The following is a 27365-nucleotide window of genomic DNA, read 5'->3' as shown; positions in this document are numbered from 1 at the left end:
TTTGTATTTAGCCGTTTAATATTGCATTCTCCAAAATGATTTAAAAAACTGAATATCTTACAATTCAAAAGTTTTTGGAATAGTATTAAATAAAATAATAAAAAATAATAAATATACCATAAAAGTTATATTTTGCATGGAATTATCTTTGGTTTTTTTTTTATTGATTTTTATTGAAAATTACATACATTTGCTGACTTGTGTGCTCAATATATAGACTTATAAGTCATTGTCAAGTAGAAAATACAGATAGAACAATTCAGAGAAAGACATCACAAAGAATACATCCAGGGTTACGGCGGGATTCGAACCCGCTACCTCCACGCTTAACAGAGCGTTTGGACCGGCGATACCGCTCGGCCAGGGAGGCCCCGAATTATCTTTGGATAAGCTAAATTTATAATTACGAGTAAACATTTTTCATCTAGCCTAAAAAGTTCTCAAGATATGGAGAAATACACAAAAAGTGAAATTAAGTTTGAACCTCGTTCCTGATCAAGCAATGGGGACCATATTTCCCAGACTGCGGGTACCCCCTATATTTGGAGACTCAGCAATCCGAATACGTAAACTCAGTACTCTGTATCAAGTATACTCAAGTATATACCAGACTCAAGTATACTCAGTATCCTGAATACGAGTTCGTACAAAGGCTTAGTTGTTAGATTTATACACTAAATGATAAATATGTTATGAGTTTTGCCAGTAAAAATTAAATTTCTTGAATGATTTTCAAAGAGTGATCAGTCTGCGCAGCTGTTCGGGATCTTAATATCTAAATAACGGCTTCCTAATATCTAACTCCTCTGGAATGTTTCCCAGACCGTCGCCAATAGCCCATTGTGCAGCTCTAGTGCGACGTAAATTAACAATCAATCAATCAACCTAATATCTAACGCTGGAGGTCAAGGGTTCGTGTTCCGAAGAAACTGACAAGCTTACTGAAAAATAATAGACGTATTCTTAATTGAAGATCAAGAAATTAGTTTCCTTTTAACATGGATTGCAATCAGTTAAGTTCAACACTTTGATATTATTTGATTTAGCTGGAATTTTTACTGAGTTTTTGAAGCCTTTCGTATCGAAGTAGTTGTTGTAAATTTATGTCGCACTAGAGCTGCACAATGGGCTATTGGCGACGGTCTGGGAAACATCCCGGAGGATGATCCGAAGACATGCCACCACAATTTTTGATCCTCTGCGGAGGGGATGGCACCCCCGCTTCGGTAGCCCGACGACCTGCGCGCGAAGTCGAGCACTTTACGGCAGCACAGTTTAACGAGGACCAATACCGCACACCCTCGGTCCCTACGCAGACTGATCCAAGTGGTCACCCACCCGCACTTCGCTGATGCTTGACTTCGGTGATCTGCTGGGAACCGTGTCTTATCGATCAGTCTACTGCGGGCCTTTCGTATCGAAGTACGGGATGTTTATCTTTCAGTCATACTAAATGAAAGTCGTTGTTGTTGTTCATTTACGTCGCACTAGAGCTGCACAATAGGCTATTGGCGACGGTCTGGGAAACATGCCTGAGGATGATCCGAGACATGCCATCACAATTTCGATCCTCTGCAGAGGGGATGGCACCCCCGCTTCGGTAGCCCGACGATCTGCACGCGAAGTCGAGCACTTTACGGTAGACCAGTTTAACGAGGACCAATACCGCACACCCTCGGTCCCTACGCAGGCTGATCCAAGTGGTCACCCACCCACACACTGACCGCAGCCAGAGATGCTTGACTTCGGTGATCTGCTGGGAGCCGTGTCTTAACGATCAGTCCACAGCGGGACACTAAATGAAAGAAACTAATGTACAAATTGAGTGAAACCTACGAAAACTTCATAAAATAGGGAAATCAGTAGATATTTTATAAATGTTGCTCATCGATAATTTTTCAGTTTTTGATTTTATTCCGTTCTTTTGTTTTCCAAACTTTTTATGAACGGCAGCGGGTTTAGACTTTTTGGCGAGCGCTCTTGACACTGCTTATTTTTAAAACGCCCACATGAATAGCATATACACTGTTTAGTTGGGACTCGCTTTCTTTACCAGTTGTTTCCCAATATGATGAGCTTGATGAAAATAGTTTTCTTGCTCGGTAAGTTATTAAAGTTGTATAATATTGAAATATTTTGCACATCATTGTACTTTTAGCTAATTTTCATTTACAAAAACGCTATAACGTGGCCTACTCACCCTAATCTGGTTATTTTCTTATATTTGACCTCTGATTTTCAGTTTTTAAAATTATAGTAAATGAAAAAAAAAATTAAAAGTATTTATGAAAACTAAAGACAAGTTCTTTACAGCTGAAATTGTTTTATAAATTCAATTTCATTAAGTTTCGCATGTGTACAGAAATTCACAGCTTGTTTAAAATGTTTGTATTCTAATTAAATTACTGTATCTGTGCAAGATTTGTTGTTTTAAACTATTTTGTGGCCAATATCTTAATCAAGAAATTTTTTAATATATTTTCTGTATTTCTTCTTATAAACTATATCTAAATTATGTGGATTACGTTATATTTTTAACATTCTTATGCAATAAAATATTTCAGCTATCAAATATTTAGAGTATTTTAATTCTTAAAAAAACAACTTGAAGACACTAATAAATTTACTTAGTGAATTTCTGTTGAAGTTTAAAATATGAGACATTTAAAAGAAATTGTGAAAATTCTAATATGAAATATGAATAAATTTAACTTAAAATTTGAAAATCCTCTATCCTTATTCTAACTAATAAAAATACTTGAAGTATATTAAAGTTTCAAGCATTTTAAGTTTATTTTTCTTTTAAAATGTTAAGAGTAAGATGAAAAATATGAGTACGATGATTGTTTTAAAATGAGTTTTTTTCTAATAATAAGTATTTTTGCATTATTTTCCCAAATTTTGAGCTGCGTTGAAATAACATGTTAACAGAAACATTCTTCAATTTTTTTTTGTTTTTTAAAATTTAACATGAATTTTAATTAATTACAATTAGGATAAATATTTTTTTTAAGGAAGACATTAAAACAAGTTTTCATCAGAAAAATCCCTTGACTCTGAGTTTAACAATGAATTGTAAATTGCAAATTCAACTTAAAAAAATTTAAAGTTGGTAGTAATATGCTTTAATTTATTGGAATGCAGAAAATGTGGTTTTTTAACCAAAATGCACTGATTTTTCCCCATTTCAGTTTGCTTATGCTTTAAGAAAAATATAAACTAAATTTATCAAATGCATTTGAGAAAATTTTTACATTTCCAGTTAACCTAATTCCTTAATGGCTGCTGTCAAATCTGATATAAATTTTAAATTTAACATACGTTAGTTTTCAAATTTTTTATTTTCTTTTAGAATTGTGTTAACTTATAATTCAGCTTTAACGGCGTAAAATGTATAAACGTTAAATATACACCAATATGTCATTTAAGAAGTGGTTTTTAAAATACTTGTTTTTCAATTTTTTTATAACACAGCGATTAAGTAAATTTAAAAACTTGAAAACACTTTCCTTGAATAATAATCTAAAAAATTTTGAAAGTATAAAGTTTTTAAAATTTATTTAAGATTTTTAAGATTTTGATTATAAAATAAAATTTTTCGATACTGTTTTTGCACTCGAACAAATATTTTAAAATATAAAAAAAAAAAACGAAAAAAAAAAACTATTAACCCGCAAATTACAAAGAAACGTCTGTCTTTGGTATCTCGTTTATGTTTAGTAAAGACAAAGTAACATCTATAAGTGATTGTTTCTTGTGCTTTTGAAGTATTAATGAATGCAAGTTTAAAAATTTATTTCTATTAAGGTCGATCTTTCTTTTTAAAATCTTTTTATGGGATCATTTTAAAAGTTAAAGAAAACTATCTTTAAGTAGAGCCCCTGAATTAGAAGGTTTAATGCAGTCACGTGACATAAGTATTAAAAATAATGTCAATTCCTAATTCTTAAGTACCTTACAAGAGTAATCAAAAACAAAGGCTAACATAAGCAATAAATTAGTGCAACCTCACTAGATAGATGGAAAATGCAAACGACATTTTTAGAAATATTACAGATTTGACTGATTAAGGCCGAGTTTTTGTTGAGGAGATGAATTCGTTACGAATTAAGAAAAAGTATTGCGGTTTACCCTCAATGAAATAAGAAAAAGGTTGCGGTTTACCCGTAACGGGACAGGAAAGTAAAGAAGGTGGAATATAGATTTCCTAAAAAGTTACCTGCCATTATAATTAGTTCCCGTGTAATCGTTTGAAAAATAGTCTGAACTGATAGAATTGTTAGTTGTTTTTGGTGAGAAATATACACTACCTGATATTTTTTAATGCTATTTGTTTCTTCCATTAAAACTCTGTGTAACAAATTATTTAAAACCAAAACGAGACTACCTCGCTTTCATTTGTCGCAAACATTTTTGAGATTAGTGTATAATTAAATATCTTTGCTCAAATTTTCATGGTCCCGCAGTGGACTGATCGTTAAGACACAGCAGATCACCGAAGTCAAGCATCACTGGCTGCGGTCAGTGTGCGGGTAGGTGACCACTTGGATCAGTCTGCGTAGGGACCGAGGGTGTGCGGTATTGGTCCTCGTTAAACTGTGCTACCGTAAAGTGCTTGACTTCGCGTGCAGGTCGTTGGGTTACCGAAGCGGGGGTGCCATCCCCTCTGCAGAAGATCAAAATTGTGATGGCATGTCTTCGGATCATCCTCAGGGATGTTTCCCAGACCGTCGCCAATAGCCCATTGTGCAGCTCTAGTGCGACGTAAATGAACTACAACAACAACAAATTTTTATGTGTCAATAAATATGTTGTAATGAGCTTGTAAATCTTTCATAGAATGCCTTGCACGCATATTACATTGATGGAAAGAGCTTATTTGTCTATATGGGTGTTTTTAAATTCTTTACAATATGGCAATAATTAAACTTAAATTTTCTAACACTGTTGTAATTTTTGAGTTTTAAATTAAAACGTTTCTCAGGCAATTAAATACAAAAGGTTCCATTTATTGAATACAAGGCATTTCGACAAGTTTAGCTAAGTGACAGTGCAGCTTAAAATGTTTTAAATAAAATTTCTGGAAGTAATCATTCAGCTTTCAGTCTCTCTCAAATTAAATTACTTTTAAGTCGCTGTTTCCTGAGCAAGGAACTAACACAGCAGAACTATTTTAATACTGAAAATCTAGCTTCATTTCCTCCATAACATTTAGAATCGACAACTTTAATTCATTTTTGGCGTGTCACTTAGGAAAAACGAGTTAATCCTTGGAACTTCGTAATAGGTTGATAAGTCATTTGATTAGATTCAACAGTTTTGGTGTAAATTCAAGTGTTTCTACATTCCAGTTGAATATATCTTACGGATGAATCCTACATACCAAACTGTTTAATGGGCTTTTAGCATATCTAGGTACATAACTTACGACTTGTCATTGATTTAATTATAAAGATGAATTAAATTACTTAAAATAGTCACTACCTTGACAGGGTTTGCGCATCTTTAATTTAGAAGATTACCGTTTTACTTAAATAGCAATTTCTTTATCATCATTTGTTTGATACGATGTATATATGATGTAACTTTTTAATCGAAACATTGTTTCGAAAGTGTTGGGGTTAAAATCATCGCTAAGAAATCATTTCCTTAAGAATTTGAAATGAAATCCAAGCAAATATTTTCGAGTTGAAGCAATATTAAAAACAAGATTGTATTTTGTTTGTGCGAAAAATAAAAAAAAGGACGGACTTAAATAACTTTTGATCTAATTATCGTATTTTCAAGTTTTAGAACTTAATCTTAATGTTTCGAAGGGGTGTCCTCAAATAGGCTAAATGATTAGTGCAGATGATATTCTAAGTTATGAAAATCGGACACATAAACTTACTTCCTCTGAATAAATATACCTTTTTCCAGACTGGATTGGCTTTGTAACTCCCAAAACTTAGGGGCTAGCCTAAATCCTAATAGTTTGGTCAGAAGAGCGGTCCAAAGTTTGGACCCCTTAATGTTAATTTTACTTTGGGTATTTCACCATATCTCGAGAGCTTTCTGAGAAATTGACAATTTTTTGCACACAATTATAAAACTAGTTTACCAAAAAATTTCATGCAAAATATGTTTGGTAAGCATTTATTTTTTACTAAATAACAGTAAAAAAACTCTCTGTATCATTAACGAAAGGATAAAATTGAAAATCATTTCACCATCTTGTAATTTTAATCTTTTGTTCAAAAGAAAGCATATATGAAGGACCACTGGCAAGGTTATTTTCCCCTTAATAAAAGAAAATTTCTATGTTTCAAAAAGCCCCGCCTCACATTTAAAAACAATATTCTGCTTGTTAAAAGCGTATCTATCAAATTTTTTTTGTCCGCTGAATATTGAAATAAACTTCGCTATTAATGACGTCCAAACTATTGCACACTAGTCTTGCTATATTTTAACATCAGATATGTACTTTTGATTTCAAGCTTTTTGTTACAGTATTTCAATCGGCTACTGCGAATTGTTGTAAAACGGACTTTTACTGTATTTGTTTTGCAACTAATGACTTTACCGGTTCCGAACTTAACGTATTTCTTTTTACTTTACATCCTTTAACTCTGAATATTTCGATGAAGATTCATATTGATATAAATGGTGGACTTTATGTAGAATTGATGAAAAAATTTCTACGTTTCGTAAATCTAGCTTTATTTCTTTTTCAGTGCTAGTGCAGGTAATTAGCTGCCTGACCTATGACGAACTTGCCAAAGACGAGTGTTTCAAGAAAGTTTACCTGTGCGGAGATTACAGGATGAGTGTTACAGGTGGAACAGGGCGTCTGGCTACAGAACCACATAGATTTTCAGAAATATGCAGGTTCAACTCAATATTTTAAAGTTGCTCGAATATATTAATGTTTTTGTTTTGAAATCTCCATAATTTAAACTTAATAATTCAGTGAGTGACTTTTAAACTCACTTTAAATTTATGCTTAATTATATGGTTAGTTTACTTAGTTTTACAATAGTTTGAAATTGAGGCTCTAACAAGGAAATGACTTCATTTTCCTTTTATTTTTAAATTGATTCGTAAAAGAATTGAAATTCCTCCTTAATGTACGGAAGCTGCTGCTTCAAGTTCCTTCAGTTTTACTTGATTAACTTTGAACTCTCTCCTCCTTAGCTTTCGATACCAAGCTAGTGATTTTTAATATTTGTTCTTATTTTTATAACAGAACGAATAAGAACTTCAACTAAGGAGTATTATTTTTCAAAAAATAACTTTTTTCTGAGCATGTTTTAAAGTAATTTTCTTCCAGGAAGCACAAAGAGTTCATTGCATGCGTTGAACAGGCTGCAGATTTCTGCAACGAGAAGTTTACGAACGTCTCTAGAATGATTCTTGACAACAGAAGAAGCTTAAAACTTTTTTGTACGGACTTCGAATGGAAAAGAAGTAAATTTCGTTTTTATACAGATCATGAATGAACTAGAGTGATAAGTTCTTTTTTTCGCTGCCTCTCACCAACCCCAATAATTGCTCCACAATAATTATTTCCTGAGTTAAGTTTTTCCTACGAAAGTTGAAGCTATTCACTTAAAATATATCTAACAACAATTGTTTACTTACGTTGTGTCTACTTCCCATGTCCAAACTTTTCCCTTATGATTATATTAAGATCTATTAGGGAACATTAATAATTTTGCTTAGTAATTATTTTTTAAAAAAACATTTGAAATTATGAGTATATTATTATAACATATTTGGTGACTTCACAACCATAGTTTAATAATTTCGCTAACCTAAAAGGGCTTTTATATTAAATAGTCACATGTTATAAATCATGCTAAATAAAATGCTATATTAATAAATCACATTGTGCATGAAGCTGATCATTAAGTTCGAAATTATTTAATTTTATAACCGTCATTGAACAGCAGACCCAATTTTGGGGTTTACGTCTTTTACTCCGTAGCCTTGTAATTTTAAACCCAATCCAAAAGAAAAGAGAACTCCTGGATCAAGTATTGGGTAATTTGCTCCGTGGAGGACTTTTTGATGGAGTTAACACACATTTGCGCTACATGGAGAGGAAGACCACGAGAGCATCCCACGGTTAGCCTGACAAGGGGACTCAAATCCATGATCCGTCTACCACTGAGGATATTTCACGTCAGCACTCCGGTCAGTGCAAGCCGGATGCGGAATTCGTATCGACCAGCCACCGATGGGAATCGAACCCGGCTCTCCTCACTGGAAGGTGAACGCTCTACCCCTTGAGCCATCGCAGTTTAACCTTATTAATTATAACCTTTTGATCAAGCCGACCTTTTATAATCTTTTTCTTTTGCTGAGAGGTCACGTACGCGCACTTAGTCTACAGTATTCTCCGGATGCCCCCTGACTGGGTTAAGCTTTGATAACCTTTCGAATTATCCAGTATAATATACTTACATTGTGGACATCCAGATTCTGGCCAATTCAAGGTAGCTAATAAATCAAACCCTCTTCTGAACTTCAGTAAAAACTCGCCATAAGTTCATTTAATCATTTAACGAATCTCTTTAACTGTAATTTATAATAGTATATTAATGGATGTGCAGCAAAAATAGGAAAAACTTTAAGTAGACTGCTTTAAATAAGTTTATCTTAAAATGTAGAGTAATAATGTAATATCATAGAATTAAATTATAATACTGAAACAACGCTTTTAGTTAGGCTTTAAATTTAGAAAACAAACTAAATTAAAAACGCATTGAAAGCAAAGTAGAAAAAAAAAACACAAATGTTAAAGCTAAATATTTTTAAATTAGGGATACGAAATTTTATTACAGGAAAACAGTATCTTTGACTTATATTTATTTTATGCAGATGAGAAGCAAAAACAAAGTGTAAATTAATGTTGGGGAAACTGGCTTCTACCATGTAATAATCTGTCCAATAAAAACTTACCGACAACAATGGAAAACTACGACACCATCATTCGATTTTCAGATATAGTTAGAAATCTACAAAATGTGTATTTTCATAATGAATCTATTATTGTTTCCTAGATTACTTTTCTTCTGCAAAATGTATCAATGAAAATGAGAAGAAAGTCGCAGAAGAATGTGTAAAAGAAGAGGAGGAATATGTAGACGATCGTCCATACTGGTGCCTTATACCTGAACCATGCGAGTATGTTCAAATTTCTACTAAATTTGACCTTCTTTACATCAATTTTAATATTAGATTTTCATTAAAAATATTTACGTACACATACTGTAACTTTCAGTCGAAATTTACCCACTTTAATTCAGTCTGGTTTGCTTTCAGGTAAACACAGGTTCCATGATCCCAAACCACCATAGCATTTTATCATTATTTTGTTCTTTTATTTTGGTAGTCGTCAGCGTAAGACTCAGTAATAACGGTTTATTTCGTTACCCAAAATAAGAGGTAATATTCTTTTAGCTCGAGCTATTCTAGTGCCTAAGTATATCCGGGCCTGACTCTTAGGCCATTGAAGATACAGTGATCTTTTCCCAATCTACATAACAGATTTGTTCAAACATCACTTTATAAAACTATTTGATTAGTCTGTTGTTAAAAAAGTCTTATGAAATTGCTATTTTGCTTTGCAATAAAAACTGAAATGTAAGAAGAGAGACTGGCACTAACACCTGAACAGTCAAGTTTATAAACTTCTGAAATATATTTCTTTCTTTGTATGAGCAACAAAAATCAAAAACAAACTGAGCTATAAGTTGGACAAAAATGAAAAGTTAAAATCGAACAGATTATAACACTGTTCTATATTTTTGCTTTAACTGTGCTTGTCAGTTTACGCAGTTTTAATAATAATTTAGTTATATTTTGAATTTTCTTTATAATTAATTTATAATTCTTTAAAATTTTCCCTAACAAAATTTTGGATTTTTTTTTCTTAAAAAAATGTTGTATTTTGTTTTATACTGAACAAAGAAACACACAATAAAAGAATATAATTAAAACTTCCAAAGTTAAAGCAAGAATAGTGAAATCTGGAATCTTCTGAAAACTAAAATATCTCGCTTAAAATTTATTCAAATCTAATGATAAGCATTAGACAAGCTTTAAATCTAATAAGCATTTTCCTTAAATCTGCTCTCAATTCAAATTCAATCACCTTGCGTGTAAGATTTTTAAACTTTTAATAAACCTATTAAGTTAAAACTTGATAACTAGCGAGTATACTATGTTGTTAAATTCATACTATAGCACTTGCATATTGGTAAATGTTTTTTTTATCAAAATAATTTGTTTTAAATTATTTTGAGTATATTTTTTAAATATAAAAATATTTGGATTTTTTTAAATCTAAACATTTTTATATTTAAAAATAAAAATTCATTTTTAAATTTCTTTAAGCTAGTCTGGTTTTAAAAAGGGTATGTTTGACTGTCTATTTAAAGTAGTTTTAAGTCATTAGCATGATTTCTATGATTTTAGCCGTGAGCGCAAGAAGTCTTAGTATTTTTTCCCCGCCAAATTTTCCCTCTAAAGTGAATATAAATTATTTAAGTGCTTTACAATGTTTCAAAAAGTGTTTGCGTTCAAATAATGCCTGTGCTTACGTTAAACTACAGTAGAAATCCAGAATTCCAAATTAAATTATAGAAAAGTTATGGAAAGTTGACTGTTACTTTCTCCATGAAATCAAAATCACCTACGGAGACAAAACAACTCTCCTTAACAGGAGAGTTGCTTTTTATGATTCACTTGTTTTGCTTTTTAATTTCTTTACATATTTTTTCTACACAATTGACATGTTTATATTGAAGTAAAGAACGTGAAACTGCCGAGGCTAAAAACACGATGTGCATGAGTTACAATTGTAAAAATTTATAATTCAATTAGCTATTTATCTAAAAATATTATTCCGAAGTAGCATAGAAATACATATAGGTCAAAAAGTAATGTATATAAATTGAATTAAATGCATATAAATTTAAGGTTTTACTGGATGTATATGTTGCCTACTTTCAGAACTTCATTTTAAGGAATTTAATCTAACATACAATGCCGGACTAAATTAGAATATTGTTCATTGAGCGAACAAAGTGAGCTCTAATTGCGAAAAAATCCGAAAGGAACTACTAGCGCAATTCTGGGGAGATGGCTAGCAGTTTGAGCAGGGGGTGGTGCCCTCAGTGGCGTAGCGAGGGGTGGGCAAGGGGGGGCATCATGCCCCGGGCGCTACTCACAAAGGGGCGCCAAATGGTCCGCAAAACAAAAAATTGCTGGATAATTTTTTTTATTATAATCGATTTCTGGAAAATATATTTTAAATTAGTGCCAGTGTAATATAATAAATGTTAATTCATAAATATTATTCATAATATTTAATATCTAATTCATATTAAATATTATATTAAATTCATATTCATATTAAATATACTTCAATATTTAATTCACGTCCTTGTTATCGCGCTCTGCTTAGAATAAAAATGAAATGTTATTAAATATTAAATATTATATTTAAGTTTAATGTCAGCATAAATTATATTGTACATTTCACTATGTTACTACCTTTCAAGTTCAAGGCATTCTTGGTAAGTAATAAATCAAATAAGATTACTTACTACATCTGCTCGACGCTTCTATTATTAAGTGAATAGAGTATGAAAAAATTTGTTAACAGAAAAATTTGTTGTTCTCATATTTGTCACCACAGATTCAAAATCAATTCATTCATCTTCTGGCATCTACAGTTCGAAATCAGCTAATAAACGATATCAAAAGAAATAAATAATATGGACTTTTGTTTGATTGAACTCCTGATATCTCTCATCGAGAACAAATGTCCCAAGTTGCTAGATATGTAGATGCTGATTTTATCAATAAAAAAGGTTCCATCAAAGAATCTTTTTTGAGTTTTATTGAAATACATGCTAAAGATGCAGCCTAAATCGAAAATACAATTTTAGAGAAATTAAATTACGATGAAATTTCATTAACAAACTGCAGGTCACAATATTACGATAATGCTGCCGTGATGGCAGGTCACACATCTGAAACGCGATGGAGCGCTAGAATACAAGCGGTTATCGCTATCATCTATGGGCTAGAGAATATAAAAGAACTAATAGAAAAGTTAGCAGAGCACACTACCACTACAAGTGACAACAGAAGTGAAGCTATAATTCTGTTGCAAAATATACTAACCTTTAGTTTTATAACTTTACTTCATTTCTGGTATGAAATCTTAAGAAGGATTGATCGTGTGCAGCTCAGATTACAAGATCCTAGAATGAATTTTAGAGAAGTGTTCCATGATCTTGAATCATTAGCGACTGAACTAGCCGAAATTTGAGACAAGCTCTGTAAAGAGGTAATAGAAAAAGCAAAGTCTCTTTGTGAAAAATGGGATATGGATACAACAATACGTGCCTGGAGAATTGGCACATATGGTGGGCTTTCCGCAGAAAGTGAAATTTCTCGCGTTATGAAAAGCACTCTTGATCGTCTCCAACAAGAAATGTGTACACGATTAAGTGACCTTAATTTCAAATTTGGATTTCTACTAAACGTTGAAAATTTATTAAACAAGGATAATGTTAATTACGACCTTGAAAAAATTTTAAAAATCTGGGTGAATTTTATAATACAGATTTCAATGTAATAGAACTTTTTATGAAAATATGGGACAGCAAAATGTTAGTAGAAAAGAAATTAAACCTAAAACTCCATTAGAATTTCTTACTTTTATAATCAATCTTGAATGAAGAAGATGTTTTTCCAAATCTGAGAGCGGCATTTCAAATACTCCTGACTATCTCAGTATCAATTGCTAGCTGCGAACGTTCATTCAGCAAATTAAAATTAATTTTGACAGATCGCCTAAGTGACCTAGCATTTTTAAGTGTGGAAAGAGAAAAATTTTAAATGATCAATTTTGATGATATTATTGATACATTCTCTTCATCAAAAGCACGGAAAATTTAGACATAGTAATAGTTTTATTAATGTATTATAATCATATGATTATTAAATATATGTATCTCCTTAGAGATAATAAATATTTACTTTTTTATTGTTTAAAAACTGCGTGTTTTTAAAATATTTCTTTATAAATATGTAAAATAAATAATAGGTATCTTTTGAACTAATTCTAGATGATCATATACATTTCAAAATCTAGTCTTGTTCTCTCAACTACATTTTTTGTCTCAAATTTAAAGCCTAGCTTGAGTCTGTGACTTTATTTATTTATTAATTTGCTATAATCCAAGTCGCCTATATATAAACCATATATATTTTACATAGAATATTATATGGTTTTCGAATGGGGGGGGGGGCGCTAAAAGGGTATTGTCCCCCGGGCGCGAGTTAAGCTCGCTACGCCACTGGGTGCCCTCTGGTGTTACAGTCAAACTTTGTTTTAAAGTCAACTCGAAGGGGGACAGAAAATTTGCTAATTGTTAAAAGTATATCACGTTATCGGTTCAGAAATTTTTCATAAAAATCATACAATAGATTTTCTACAAAGCTTAAATTTCTAATATAAATGTTTAATATCTTCCATACATATTCTCCCAATAAATACAACTAATTTCTTCAAAAAAATAAAATACAGCTATAAAGATTAGAAACTTAGAAAGAAAAAAAATTATATGTGTACTTTCTATGCTATATTTTTTTTTCTATTACATAGAAGCAAATAAAAATTACTAAAAAGCTACTAGCTAATTGAATTAAACTGATTTATTGCACAATTTCGAAATTTTTAATTCACGGTATTGGTCCTCGTTAAACTGTGCTACCGTAAAATGCACAGGTCGTCAGTCTACCAAAGCGGGGGTGCCATCCCCTCCGCAGAGGGGATGCCCTCTCTGGCCCAAAAGATAACCCATTGTACTACTCAAGACAGCCCCCCCCCCTAAGAACACACCTGTTGTTAATGATGTTCAGGCGCAGAGAGGGAGGAAGAACTTCGAGAAAGCTTAGGGGTTACACAATGAGATTGGCATTGGCGTATTTTAATACCTTCGAATCCTGTTACAATTCTTGAAGACTAGAAACTCGCCAATTCTCTCATCTCTCAAAAGAAGTTGCATACTAGTATATTAGAAGTATTTTAAATGAAGCTATGCACTAGGTATTGTTCATGTTATTACTGAAATCAACTTATTATGAACTTCATTTTAAAGGAATGTATATCAGTAATTCAGTATTTTTTTGTGTTCTGAAATTATTAATACAAAAAAGTCACTAAAATGTAATTGAAATAGAAAAAATGTGAAAGAAGTCAAGAATGTTTTTGTTTTTTTCTGAGGTGGTAGCATATACACACATATTTATTTGCGAGAATAAAATTTTTATAAATCTGAATTCTTTAAACATTCGTTAACTACAAATAAAATAGTAAAGAAAAATTAAAATAAATACAAAAAAATTGCTTATTGAAAAAATACGTAATAAGCTTATGCCTTATATATATATATATATATATATATATATATATATATATATATATATATATATATATATATATATATATATATTAAATAAAAATAAGAATGAATCTAATTTACTCAAAGTAGAAAAACACGTCCACAGAAAATTTTATATTTATATTAATTTTTTTATAAGTTATACTGTCTAGTTTCTGTACGTTTCTTGCGATCAATGGTAACTAACGTAATGCTTAATGATTTAGTTCTCGATTAAATGAATGCGATTAAATGAAAAATAAATAAATACTGATATCATGAAATATTTTTTATTTTATTTACTTTCCGGAGGAATGGATTATTAGTAAAGTTAAAAAAAAAAAAGAAGACGAGACTGTTTATTTTCTTGCGGAAATTTAAAATATAATTTTTAAATTACTTATTTATTAGTAAATTAGTTCAAAGTACTTGGTGCGTATCTTTCCTAATAAATTCCTTGGTAAATATTTTCCTTACTGAACATTTAAAAAAAGTTTTCTTAGGATGAGTATTTATGAATTTCCTTTTTTAATTATTTTCTACTGTATTTTGAAAGAAAAATAAATAAATACTGATATTATGAAATATTTTTTTTTTATTTACTTTCCGGAGGAATGGATTATTAGTAAAGTTAAAAAAAAAAAAAAAAAAAAAAAAAAGAGGAGGAGACTGTTTATTTTCTTGCGGAAATTTAAAATATAATTTTTAAATTACTTATTTATTAGTAAATTAGTTCAAAGTAGGTACTTGGTGCGTATCTTTCCTAATAAATTCCTTGGTAAATATTTTCCTTACTGAACATTTAAAAAAAGTTTTCTTAGGATGAGTATTTATGAATTTTCTTTTTAAATTATTTTCAACTGCATTTTGCAAGAAAAATAAATAAATACTGATATCATGAAATATTTTTTTTTTTTAATTTACTTTCCGGAGGAATGGATTATTAGTAAAGTTAATAAAAAAAAAAGGAGAAAAAAAAGGTTTATTTTCTTGCGGAAAATAAGTATTTGAAAAAAAAACAACTTTTTATTAAAAGATCAGAGTAAAAATTTTAAAAAATACATATATTTACTTGCGTTTTGTAGTATTGTTGCAAGATTAAATTTTACCTTTAATTTTTATAACATCATCTATTTTACTGATTACTTAAACAAAATTGAATGAGAATAATAAATAGTAATGAATTTTAAGCTATTTTTGGAGAAACTTTTTGAAGTAATTTTTTTTTTTTTCATCTTATTCCAAAACATCTGCTAGATAAGTTTTTTTTTTTAAGTTTTTATTTTATTAACGTGGATTTCACGTTTTATTTTTTTTTAATATTTGTTGGAATTTAGAAAAGAAATATAGAGGAAGAGAAAATAAATAATTATACAATGCTTTAAAACAGAAAGTAACTTAACGACAGCTTGAATAAGTCATCATGAAGCTGCTTCCGCCACGCATATGCATTCGACCTCACTTGCGAATCTTCCGCCCACCACGGTCTTAAATTGAAAAAGTTCTTGTCGTTGAAATAGTTTGATGGCATAAACCTTTATAACTGTTGAACTCCGAAATCTAGAATCAGTCTGAAGGTGCGACGAAATAAAAATTGTAAGGCCTGATTAATATGTGTCGAAGGTTTATGGTATGGCAATTATAAGATGAGCTCTCTTTCCAAGTCTTTCTTCGTACGTCTCTATTAAATTTTTTTTAAAAATAGTTTAATGGCATAAACCTTATTAACTATAGAACTCCAAGATCTAGAATCAGTCTAAAGTTGAGACGAAATAAAATAGTTCTGTTTGACACATTCATTTTAGAACAAATTGATAAATTTTCACTTACTTCTAAAATTGAAATTGATTTCTTGTAATCAATTTATAAAAAAGTAAGACTTAAAATAATAAGGAAAAATCTATTCGGCTATTTATTAAAACTCGGCTATTCGGCTACAGGAATTCGGCTATTTATTAAAACTTAATACTATACTACTTTAGAGAAACTTGCAAATATGTTACTGTACTAATATTTTAGTGAGTTGTCTCAGATAAACTATATTTGTTAATAAAGTAATGATTTTTCGATAAAATTAGATTCAGTATCATTCGAAAAGCTAAAGTTTTAATTCCTGCTTTTGTTAAATGTATCATAACTTTTTTTAAAATTACCGTTACATTCTTGTAAACATCTTTTATTATAAATTGCTATGGATATTATATCGAATATAGAATTTTCAAAGTGCCAAAAAATAAAAATTTATCGAATTTTACGATTTTTTTCTCTCCTCTAGGCTGTTTAGTGTATATAGTATATATTTATTGAATAGTATATAGATTATATCCAGCATAATATAAATAAATTCCCCTACACGAAGAATTATCTATCGGAAATCGAGGTTAGTAGCATTGAATTGAATATAAACGTAAGTTTTCTTATATCATAGGTAATACCTCAATCCAATCCAAAGAATTTTTCACTCTTTCAAGATCGAGTACAATTGGTCCTCTTACAGCTATGTAAATGTAGAACATACACTGTCCTAATTTGAGGATTATTTTGTAGCTGTTTTTTGCTATAGCTTAAAAATATTGAATGAAATGGAATAAAAGTTTTGAAGAAATTTTTAATTAATTACAAGATAATTTTAAAATTGAACAGAAAGTAAATCGTTTAAAATTGCGCAAGATATGAGCGTATGAAGAATTTTTTTAAAAATTTTGTCGGGAATTGTAGTTAGCAACTCGTGGGAAAAAAAAGATTTGAATATCTTCAAAAAATTATACTGCAAAATTAGGAAAAAATATTTGTTTCAGTGCAGGTGGGAAAGAACTACATTAAAAACGTATTTTAAAGGATTTGTTTTTTTTTTCTTGGTCTAATTTTAACATGCTTGTTAATGAAAAATTGCTCCTAAAACTTTTATTTTATTGAGTATTTTTCCTGTTTTAGGAAAAAATCGTATGGCAAATAAAAGTTTTTATTTATATATTCTATAAAAATGTCCATATTTTCATTATAAGCTTACGAAATTTTATGTACTTCTTACAAAGTGTCCTTTGAGTTAATAAATTTATTGTTACATTTTCTGAAATAAGATGCTATAATACTTGTTTTCGCTCATAATTTATTGCCGGCCCCTTAGACCACCTCTGAAGTTTTTAAAATTTATTACACTCTTGAAATTCATAAAATAATCTTCTAGGTATTTTGTGAGAAATTCCAAAAAAAAAAGGTGAAAAACTGATAGTGTCTTATCTATTATTGTACGGTAGTGTGTATTTAAATTTCCTTAGTTTTATTTCATAGCTGATTTATTTGTTATGAAATGTTAGTGCCTTGATGAACACAACTGTTCTATCTATATTTCAGAAACATTCAAAATAATTTTTTTCATAAACTCCACTCTTCGCTAGTTTTAAAATTTTTGACAAAAGGTAAATATTTGAGAAGCTGATTAAGATTCATAAAAGATTATCCTGATTCATCACAGCAGAATTAAATAATTAATATACAATTTTATTATTTCAAGTGAAAAATGGTATGGAACTAAAGCGAACACCTTTAAAATATGTTAAAAAGGAATTGCTTTTAAATATTTTTATGCTACATTTACTGTAATTAATAGATTGCGTCAATCTTTAATAATTTTCTTCTTTAAAATGTTACTTCAAGACTACCTATGTGTAATTTTTCTACCTAGTCAAGAATTCTAAAAAAAAATAATTGATCTCGCAATTATGGGACAACCTATTTAGAATTAAATTGCTAATAAATTAATATTAAAAAATTAGTGACAAAAAGAATGCTGTTTCTCGTCCTGTTTAGTTCCTAGCATGCGGCTGCATTAAATCACACTAATTTACTAATATTGCTGTAAATAATCAATAAATAAATTTTAATAATAAACACATTCTAAAAAAATGACTTAAGAAATTTCATATTTAATTTACTTTATGTTTCATAAAATACTGTGAGCAAAGGGGATTAAAAATATTACGAAATAACTCTACAATACTGATATTTTAATTACAATAAATAAATTTTTAAAAATAACCTCGCGGAAAAAAAAGCAGTCTTTAAAAATTCTGAATTTTATTCTCGTTTTGTGAAATCATAACATTTTGTAAATAATAAATATTAACGAAAACAATAAATAAATTTTTAAACGAATTACAATAAATAAATTTTTAAAAATAACCTAGCGCAAAATAAAGCAGTCTTTAAAAATTCTGAATTTTATTCTTGTTTTGTGAAATCATAACATTTTGTAAATAATAAATATTAACGAAAAGGCGCCAATCAGAGATAAACGCATCATGACTATCAACCCCTATGGTAAGAAAGATAATGTCAAGTGCAATGGATTAGCGTCAACTCCGAACCTGTGATTATAAAGGGAGGGGGGAAAACTTTGAGCGAGGCACACCTGTGACTTTGGGGCAGAAAGGATTCTCCCTCCGCAGAGGATCAAAATTGTGATGGCATGTCTTCGGATCATCCTCCGGAATGTTTCTCAGACCGACGCCAATAGCCCATTGTGTAGCTCTAGTGCGACGTAAATTAATAACAACAACAACTTAATTCACGATAAATGTGAAGATCGTTCCTAGGGCAATGAAATTAGAGTTTACCATAAAAAATATTTCACATCGAGCGTGTTCACGTTAAAAAAGTACTTTAAAGCATTATCCATATACAATTTGTAGAGAAATCGAAAATTAGTTCACGTAAAAACAAATCTACGTCGTCGTGTTCCCCTTAACGAAGTTCGACTGTACATACAAAATTATATTACGTAATATACTTTATTATATTATAACTACAAGATATTTTGCTTATCATTTAGTACGTTTTTATAATAATTTTTCGAACCCAGTTCACATTTTACTTTTAAATCAATAATAAGTTTACTTTTCAGGGCCCTTGAAAGAGTATTTTACTGTACCATTCGGAAAATGAAACAAAGATGCGGTTCTGTAGCAGCTGAAGTACATAGAAGAATGCACATTTTAAAAATAGAGAACAGGGATATTGTATGCGAGATTCGGCTACGTAATTCTCTGTACTGCAGATACCAACGACGCCGACCATCCCAATCAGAAACTATAAAAAGAATCGGTTCTCTATCTGTCGCTCTCTCAAAAGCTATTAACAATGTCTTTGAAGCAGCCTTGGTTGATACGATGGACAATTTTGCTCTCTTGATGAATGAAGAGAATCTATCAAATTTGTTCGAATCGGATGAATATCAGTTGAGAAAATATATTTTTAAGCAAGAAATTGATGATAAATTTGGTCCTTTCTTCAAAAAATGTAAACTGCCAAAAGGTGAACTGTCTCCAAAACCAGATTTGAGTGCAAGAGGGTTTAGTTTACTGTTTGGAAATATTAAGAAAGTTTTATCAGAGGCTAGTACCGAAATTTATAAGTTGGGTTCTAATTTTTATGAAAACATTTTGAAGCCTTGCGAAACGGAGATCATAATGTTAGCTAGCTGTTTAGATAATCTTAGCGAATCGAGACTAATTAAAACTTTAAATTTAGAAATTTCGCAAGAACTTAATGCTGAGCTAAAATCTCTGCAGGATTACATTCTAGATCTGTTAGAGCTTCTAAGCTGCAATGAAGATTTCTTGGTTAAGAGTATAAGCGAAGATGGAGCTTTGATATCTTGGGAGAACATGGATAGCTTTCCCTTACAGACCTTGTCTTGTGAGTGGAAAGACGAAAATGCAAAGAAAATATTCCAGTGCTCTTTTAAATTGAAACCTTCAGATCCAGCTCCCGAAGGAATACAGCCTGAGTCTACTGTAAAATCAGAGATAGTAAATGAGTTTCTAAAACCTTTTACGCTTGGAACTTCATTTTACACAGATTTCGGATCTGGCATGGAAGCAGATTTTACATTGGCGTCTGAACATGGAATAGCTCTAGATTCTTCCCCCAGAGATACCCCAACCTCTGAAGTTTATTCACATGCAAAGGGAGAGCAATTAGTGCTTCCGAAATCATGGAATCTAATCAATGAAAACACGCAACCTGGTGTCACGGAGTCACTTATAAAAAACGAGAATGTAAACGAGTCTCAGAAATCTTTCGTGCTTGAATCTTCATTATTAATAGATTCCGGATCTGGTATGGTGGATGATTTTGTAGAGATAGCTAATGAACAAGGAACATCGCTAGATTCTTTTACCACCGATACTTCCACTTCCGAAGTTGATTACTTTGATATACACAGAAGTGGGGAGCTAATGGATCTTCCGGAAGAAATAGTTACAGAGGAAGTTTCGGAAGAAGAGCTTGGCGATATTAAATTATCTGGTGAAAATAACCAAAATGTAAAAGAGCTTCACAAAGGAGATCACGAACATTCCTCGGGAGAAACATATATTTTAGTTGATCCTCCGTATTCACCCGATGAGTCTGTATCATATCTTGTAGTAGATCAAACCTCTAATACAGATGAATCCTACTTAGACTCCCTTGAAAGACCCCCTTCACACGTTACTGCAGAGTCATCTAGTGTTGAAATTTATAATGAAGAAAGAGAAAATTTAGAACTCCAGTTGCGTAAAATAATTGGGGCATTGAACGAAAGATTCGCAGATGTTGAAGGAAAAATTTTCGATTCCAAAAAAGGTACAAAATCATATTCCAAGAAAAGACAAATAAAAATTCCACAATTTTATTACCCTTACAACATAAACAAAAGTTTTCAAAGCGAACTTGAACATTTACTAAGAGAAAAAATGAATGAGTACATTGAAATGTATTCAATTTATTCACAACCTCCTTCCAATATCAAAAGTAAAAGGCGTACGGTACGCACCAAACGAGAAGTGGTGAATGAAAGGAAAAATTCAAAATTGGACAAAAGTTTCGATGTTGAATCGTCAAACGAGTCAACTCGAACCAACTCCAAATTTCTGAATTTTAAAGCGGAATTGTAAACTATAATTAAGTTATTTTTTTTAAAGTTTCGTAAAAATTTGTTAAAATAAACTGTCGTAACTTTTTAATTTTATGTAATACAATGCTGTAGTATCTACATTTTACACGAAAAAAAAAATCTGACTTTAAAATTTGAATAAACTTGTATTTTAAAAAACAAAAAATTCTAATTGTTCTCAGTTTATTTTTTTCTAACTTCTGAATTTGAATTTAAAATTTTTTGAATTACTTAATTTGGAGTAATTTTGAAGTATAATTGGTTATTTAGAGTATATATGCAAATTAATCCTACGAAGTCACGTTTCGATTTTTGCGCCGTTATGATTTGCTACATGGTTTGAAAAGTTTATCGGAATTACGTTTTTGTGTTTGGCATAATATTTCGGATTTCGGCAACTGAGTCATGAATTCTAAATTCTCGTATTTCGTTGATAATTAGTGTTTAGACTGTTTACTCATTTAAATATTACGTTCATTTTTTGACAGAAAAATAACTTAGCTTAGGAAATAAAAATGTTCGAAGAAAGTAAAATATTTGGGAAAACGTAGAAACGGATAAAGAAAAATTTAAGTTAAGTGCAATATTACAATAATACAACATTAAAATACAATATTTAATTATTTTCAAATGACAAATCAGCAAACATAAATACCGATTAGTCTAAGAGTTACAAATAATTAAAAACATGAGAAGACATGTAATGAAAGAAAACTGTTTAAAAATATTCCAAAATTTTATTCTTTCAGGAACATGAAAATGTCTTAACTTGTTATTTCATGAAACTTTCGTGCAAGTCTTATTAAATCTTATGAGGTAATCACTAGTTTCACAAAATCTAATGCACATCAAACATGAAATTCTATAATGTACTTGTCTATGTTAAAAAATCGTTAGGGCCGACACTAAAAATGACGCTATTTTGGATGTTCAACATAACATTACACTTAACGTTACATTTACAAAACTATAAAACTTGTAGTTATAATGATGTATAGAAAAAAGTACAGGAATTGAGATAGAATTTAAAAAAAATGTACATTCTATAGTTTGTTCGAGCATTATAAACTGTTAAACTTGTTGGAAAAATACCATACGGTCTGCTTTACACGCAGCAAGAATGCAAATACAGAGCTGGAATACAGTTGTTCGAAAGTTACTGTATTTTTAAGCGCCTTTTATGTTAATTTTTCCCCTTTTTTTTCTTTACTCCACATTTTGCTTTACAGCAAAAAAATTTAAGACTTGAAACTACGAAGGCGTGTAGAAAAGTGCACAAAGAGTATAAAGATTCGATAAAGTTTAATAATTATTGGCTGTTATAACTGGTAAAAAAAATGCTAGTGTATCCGTTGAAATGAAACATTTATTTTTGATACAGTTTAAATTTACTATGAAATGAACCAGCTTAAATTTACTATGCTGATAGGACCATTTTGTGTTATAATTTTAACCAGTTTTCTTTTGGGTGGGGAAATCCCATTTGTTCAAGAATTATTGCAATTTTAACTGAATTTTCGTGATTTCTTTCAGCTTTTTTTGCATCAAATACTGCCTATTTATCCATTGTTGTAAAAATTTATTTTTCCCTTACTAGATCTTTATCTTTTCAGTTTATAAACTCTCGCTTGAGTAGATGGAATCAAAAGTAACAAACTGAAAAGAGAGAAATTATGAATTGTAAAAAATTATGAGTTGTAAAACTTATTATGAAAATTTTAAAAATAAATATTAAATAAGAGATTAAAATCATTTTTTATTTGAAGTGTTATAAGTTTCGTCTAAGAATACAAATATTTTTCATTTACATCCTTCTATTGAGTCACTCGTTCTATGTGTTCTTAAAGTTAAACTTTTTTAAAGTTCAGGTAAATATCCATTTCATTATACTTAACATGTTCATTCGTAAAGATAATTATATATTTTGAAACCAAAATATGTTTGTTCTCCACAAAACGTCCACTTTTTTTGTGTGTAAAACATTGACGTTTTGGCAGAAATAAGCAATGATGAATGAGAATGAATACCTCGTATGGAAGGAGAATACGGGGTGTGGAGAGCGAATCCTCCAAGTTAAAGAAATTTGACTTTCGGCAACGTTAAATTGAAACTGAAAATTTAGTTCCATTTTAGTTAAATCTCATTTAGTTAATGCATGTACTTGGAAAAATTCCACGAAATGTTTACATTAAGTTCTTGAATTATCCACCAAGACCGGAAACTTTTAAAATAATAATAAATATAATTTATTAAAATGATTCCAAATAAATTTTTTCGATTATAAATTCTACCTTATATTTCGACATATGCTCTTAAAAATTGTTTACGATACAACATAATATTTGTTTGATAATATGTAATAATTTAATCCTTTGTAATAATCCTTTAGCGCAGTATAATATTCAATTCCTTGACGCACATGAGACTTGTCTATAGTTGTTAAAAAATAGATCTTAGTACAAATATAATTACGATAATCTAAATTTTAAAATCGAAAAAAAGCAGTTTGAATTTTTTTTCATTCTTATTAAAAAAGTTTATCAACAATTTGTTTTCGTATAGAAACAACGTAAAATTTGTTTTCGTTCAACAATTTGTTTTCGTATAGAAATTTCAATGATAAATAATTGCTTCTTTTAGATATAAATAACTATAAAAATTTGAAAGATTCATTTTTGGAAGTGAGCCGTATTTGGAAAATTAACGCAGAAAAAGACACCGGTGTTTCGTGCTGTATTTCGTAACCATAAATTATTAAAATGCTAAATATAATATTTTTCACTTATTTTGACCTAAATTAATACGAAATAATGAACAAAGTATTAAAAACATGTTTAATCGAGATTCTGAGGACAAAGGGTAAAAAAATGATTCAAAACAATAAATTTAAAATCTTCTACGAAATACTTTTTGCCCTTGCGAATGGCAAAATCACCGTAATCTACTGGATAAACTTGTAATAGTTTACAATTGGTCAATTTCGACCGACATCAAGATATGGAAGATCTAAATTTGCTTCATCGGAAATGAGAATTGCATGTCTTTCGAGCATTGGTCTGGCTGCCTAAAATGAATGGAAGTCTTATGTGTTTCACTAAATTAGAAAGTTCGTATGTTACCTATGGAGAAATTAATGCAGTCATTCCAAGAATGCCTTTATTAAAACTAGGGATGGAAATGAATTGTTCTAGTTCTTCTGAAATATCGAACACTGAGATAGAACTAATTGCTTTAGAAGTTTAGTATTTTCTACTAATCGTGATTTAATTAATTTCTTTTCTATAATATATATATATATATATATATATATATATATATATATATATATATATATATATATATATATATATAGACACGGTTCCCAGCAGATCACCGAAGTCAAGCATCACTGGCTGCGGTCAGTGTGCGGGTGGGTGACCACTTGGATCAGCCTGCGTAGGGACCGAGCGTGTGTGATATTGGTCCTCGTTAAACTGTTCTACAGTAAAGTGCTCGACTTCGCGTTCAGGTCGTCCGGCTACCTAAGCTGGGGTGCCATCCCCTCTGCAGAGGATCAAAATTGTGATGGCTTGTCTTCGGATCATCCTCAGGGATGTTTCCCAGACCGTCGCCAATAGTCCATTGTGCTGCTCTAGTGCGACGTAAATGAACAACAAAAACAAGAAGAACCCTTCAGTGGGTCGATAAATGAGTACCAGGCATGCTTGGAAACTAAACACTGGGGGTTCCGCGTTAGGCTGACCACCTGACCGGGACATCTGCTCCTGCACCTAAGAGCCCAAGGTCAAGAAAACTGAGATGGGCATAGTAGGCCTTGGCCCTCTATGGGCTGTCGCGCCACTGAGTTTAGTTTAAAGGACTATTTTGTAACTTTAAAGATATTTAGTCCATGCGATTTTTTATAGCAATAAAATTTAAAGATTTAATTTGTTTAACTGAATTAAATAAATTATGAAGGTAAACAAGTATTTTTGAACACCCTATGCCATAAAATCAAGCAACAAGCTTGTAAATTGTATCGGCTACTTAAGTCGTTATTAAGTTATTATTAAGTAGTTGTTATAACCGCATACAGTTTCGTAAACCTAGAGTAAATATTTATGGAGATATGGACATTTTTGAAAAAAATTTCAGTTTTTCGCCTTACGTTTTTTCAGTAACTTTATTGATATTCAATGGAATTAAACAAAATTTTTGGAGCAATTTAAGATTAATTACAAAATTGTCAATTTAAAATTTTTAAAAATTCGTTAAAAAATATGAAAGTTATAAGTATTCAAGCTAGTTCTTTTATACTGCATATGTACTGAAAATGTTTTAAAAAGTTTTTTCATAATTTTGTAGTAAATCTTGTTTGACAACTAATGAAAAAAAATTTATTTGACTACATTAAAAAGTTTCAAGCAATTTTCCAAGTAGTTTTTGCACTTTGCAAAAGAAATCTCAAAACGATCACGGGTTTTTCACAAATTTCATTTTTTATCATACGACAAAATTTAATAACAAATAATTATCCATTACAATGATGGCATAGAGAAATTATGGTACAGAGAAAAACAGAGAATTATGGTACATGCAGATGTAAACATACTTTTGTGGGGGGTGGGTGATCCATTTTTAATAAATTTTGTTTAATAATTCAAGATGAAATTAGTGGATAAACCCTTACTGTTTTGAGCTTCCTTTTAAAAAGTATAAAAACTACTTAGAATATTGCTTGAAACTTTTTAAGATATTCAAATAAAGCTTTTATCATTAGTAGCCAAATACGATTCCCTACAAAATTATGAAGAAACTTTTTTAAATTTTTTCTGCGCATGCGTAGTATAACTGAACTAGCCTAAATAACTTATCTTGCGTCGTTTTTTATTTTCGGAATAAGCAGTCGGAAAAATTAGATGATTAGTAGAATAATTCGACAATATAATTTTACTTAATTTTCTACATTGATGTGAACCAACACCTCCTAGAATAAGGAAGGCCTCTGCACGGATCAATTTAGTAGTCCGATGTGACGAAGTTAAGTGCGCAGTAGATGAAAAATAAGAAAGATGTCATTACGTTCGGGGTACTAAGCTGCGCAGTGGTTGAAAATACGAAATATGTCATTACGTTTGGACTACTAAAGGATATTTATGGTAACCCGTGCAGAGGCCTACTCTTTTCTAGGAGGTGCTGCGTGAACAGTGCCTGACTTAGCCTAATTGGAGAGTAGGGCGTCCCTACTTCAGTAATGAAGATGTGAACTTTATGTAGGTATTTAAATTTTGCACCTCATTATACATAGATAACAAGAAAATTAACTAGAACCTAAAATAGCTATAAAGTCTCCCCCTCCAATGGTTAGACGAAATATCATTCCGTCCATTTCATTGATTTTTGGACAATTCTATATCCGTCATGCCAAATACCGTTTTCTGGTTGCTAATTTTGCCATCTAGATGCAAAAAATTCTTATCCTTGCTAACATTAGGACGGAATTCAGGTAAATTTTCGTAAATACAATAGCTCAATTAAGCCTATCAGAAGCCTGTATTTTTGTAAATATATCGCATTTTGCTATATGTAAAAATACAGGCCTTTGTTTGGCAAAATTTGTCCATTGTAATTGCGAAAATTTAGCAGAATTCCGCACTAGAAAGACATGGATTAACGAAATACAGATTTTTTTGTGTTCATACGATAGATTAATGAAAAAGTTAAAATAAAGCTGACGGATTTTACACTGTACTGATAGTTTGTTTAAAAGAAGAAACCTAAAATAAACTTTCATTCCGATTTGCCCCCCCCCCCTCTGATTTGGGACCAGGGCAACAGCCCCGTCCGCCCCTGCCTTTGACCGGCTCTGGTTGTGAATCAGTAAAGTATTGAGCAGAAGGGTAGACTCAAGTTTCAGATACATTGATAAATTATAGTCATAAAAAAAAACTACATTACGCATTTACAAAACATGTTTTCACAAACAATTTACAGGACCTTTCAAA

The 27365-nt window shown here is 30.6% G+C and overlaps 1 protein-coding gene across 2 annotated transcripts; it reads left to right on the top strand.

The window, feature by feature from the left end:
• The first annotated feature begins 1845 nt into the window (after positions 1 to 1845).
• LOC107448253 (uncharacterized) lies at positions 1846 to 21547 on the top strand. Of its 2 annotated transcripts, none has more exons than XM_016063387.5 (5): positions 1846 to 2102; positions 6714 to 6867; positions 7310 to 7446; positions 9045 to 9168; positions 19348 to 21547. In XM_016063387.5, the coding sequence occupies exons 1-5, from the start codon at positions 2069 to 2071 to the stop codon at positions 21380 to 21382; spliced, it is 2484 nt and encodes an 827-aa protein (XP_015918873.3). In that variant the 5' UTR covers positions 1846 to 2068; the 3' UTR covers positions 21383 to 21547. The 2 variants fall into 2 exon arrangements, with proteins under 2 accessions (XP_015918873.3, XP_071039673.2); XM_071183572.2 differs by lacking the exon at positions 1846 to 2102 and adding an exon at positions 2121 to 2384.
• Positions 21548 to 27365: the final 5818 nt, after the last annotated feature.

Source organism: Parasteatoda tepidariorum, chromosome 7, assembly GCF_982258835.1.
Source record: "Parasteatoda tepidariorum strain Cologne lab strain chromosome 7, Ptep-v5.0, whole genome shotgun sequence".
NCBI lineage: Eukaryota > Metazoa > Arthropoda > Arachnida > Araneae > Theridiidae > Parasteatoda > Parasteatoda tepidariorum.
The sequence above is the reverse complement of the archived record's forward strand: the minus strand, read 5'-3'. Positions and strand labels throughout refer to the sequence as shown.

What these genes read in the sequence shown, in the direction of transcription:
- LOC107448253 (XM_016063387.5), top strand. Translation starts at nt 2,069, where the DNA reads ATGATGAGCTTGATGAAAATAGTTTTCTTGCTCG. An exon ending in GAAAATAGTTTTCTTGCTCG is followed by an intron (nt 2,103 to 6,713) that starts GTAAGTTATTAA and finishes TTTCTTTTTCAG; the next exon opens with TGCTAGTGCAGGTAATTAGC. An exon ending in CTTATACCTGAACCATGCGA is followed by an intron (nt 9,169 to 19,347) that starts GTATGTTCAAAT and finishes TTTACTTTTCAG; the next exon opens with GGCCCTTGAAAGAGTATTTT.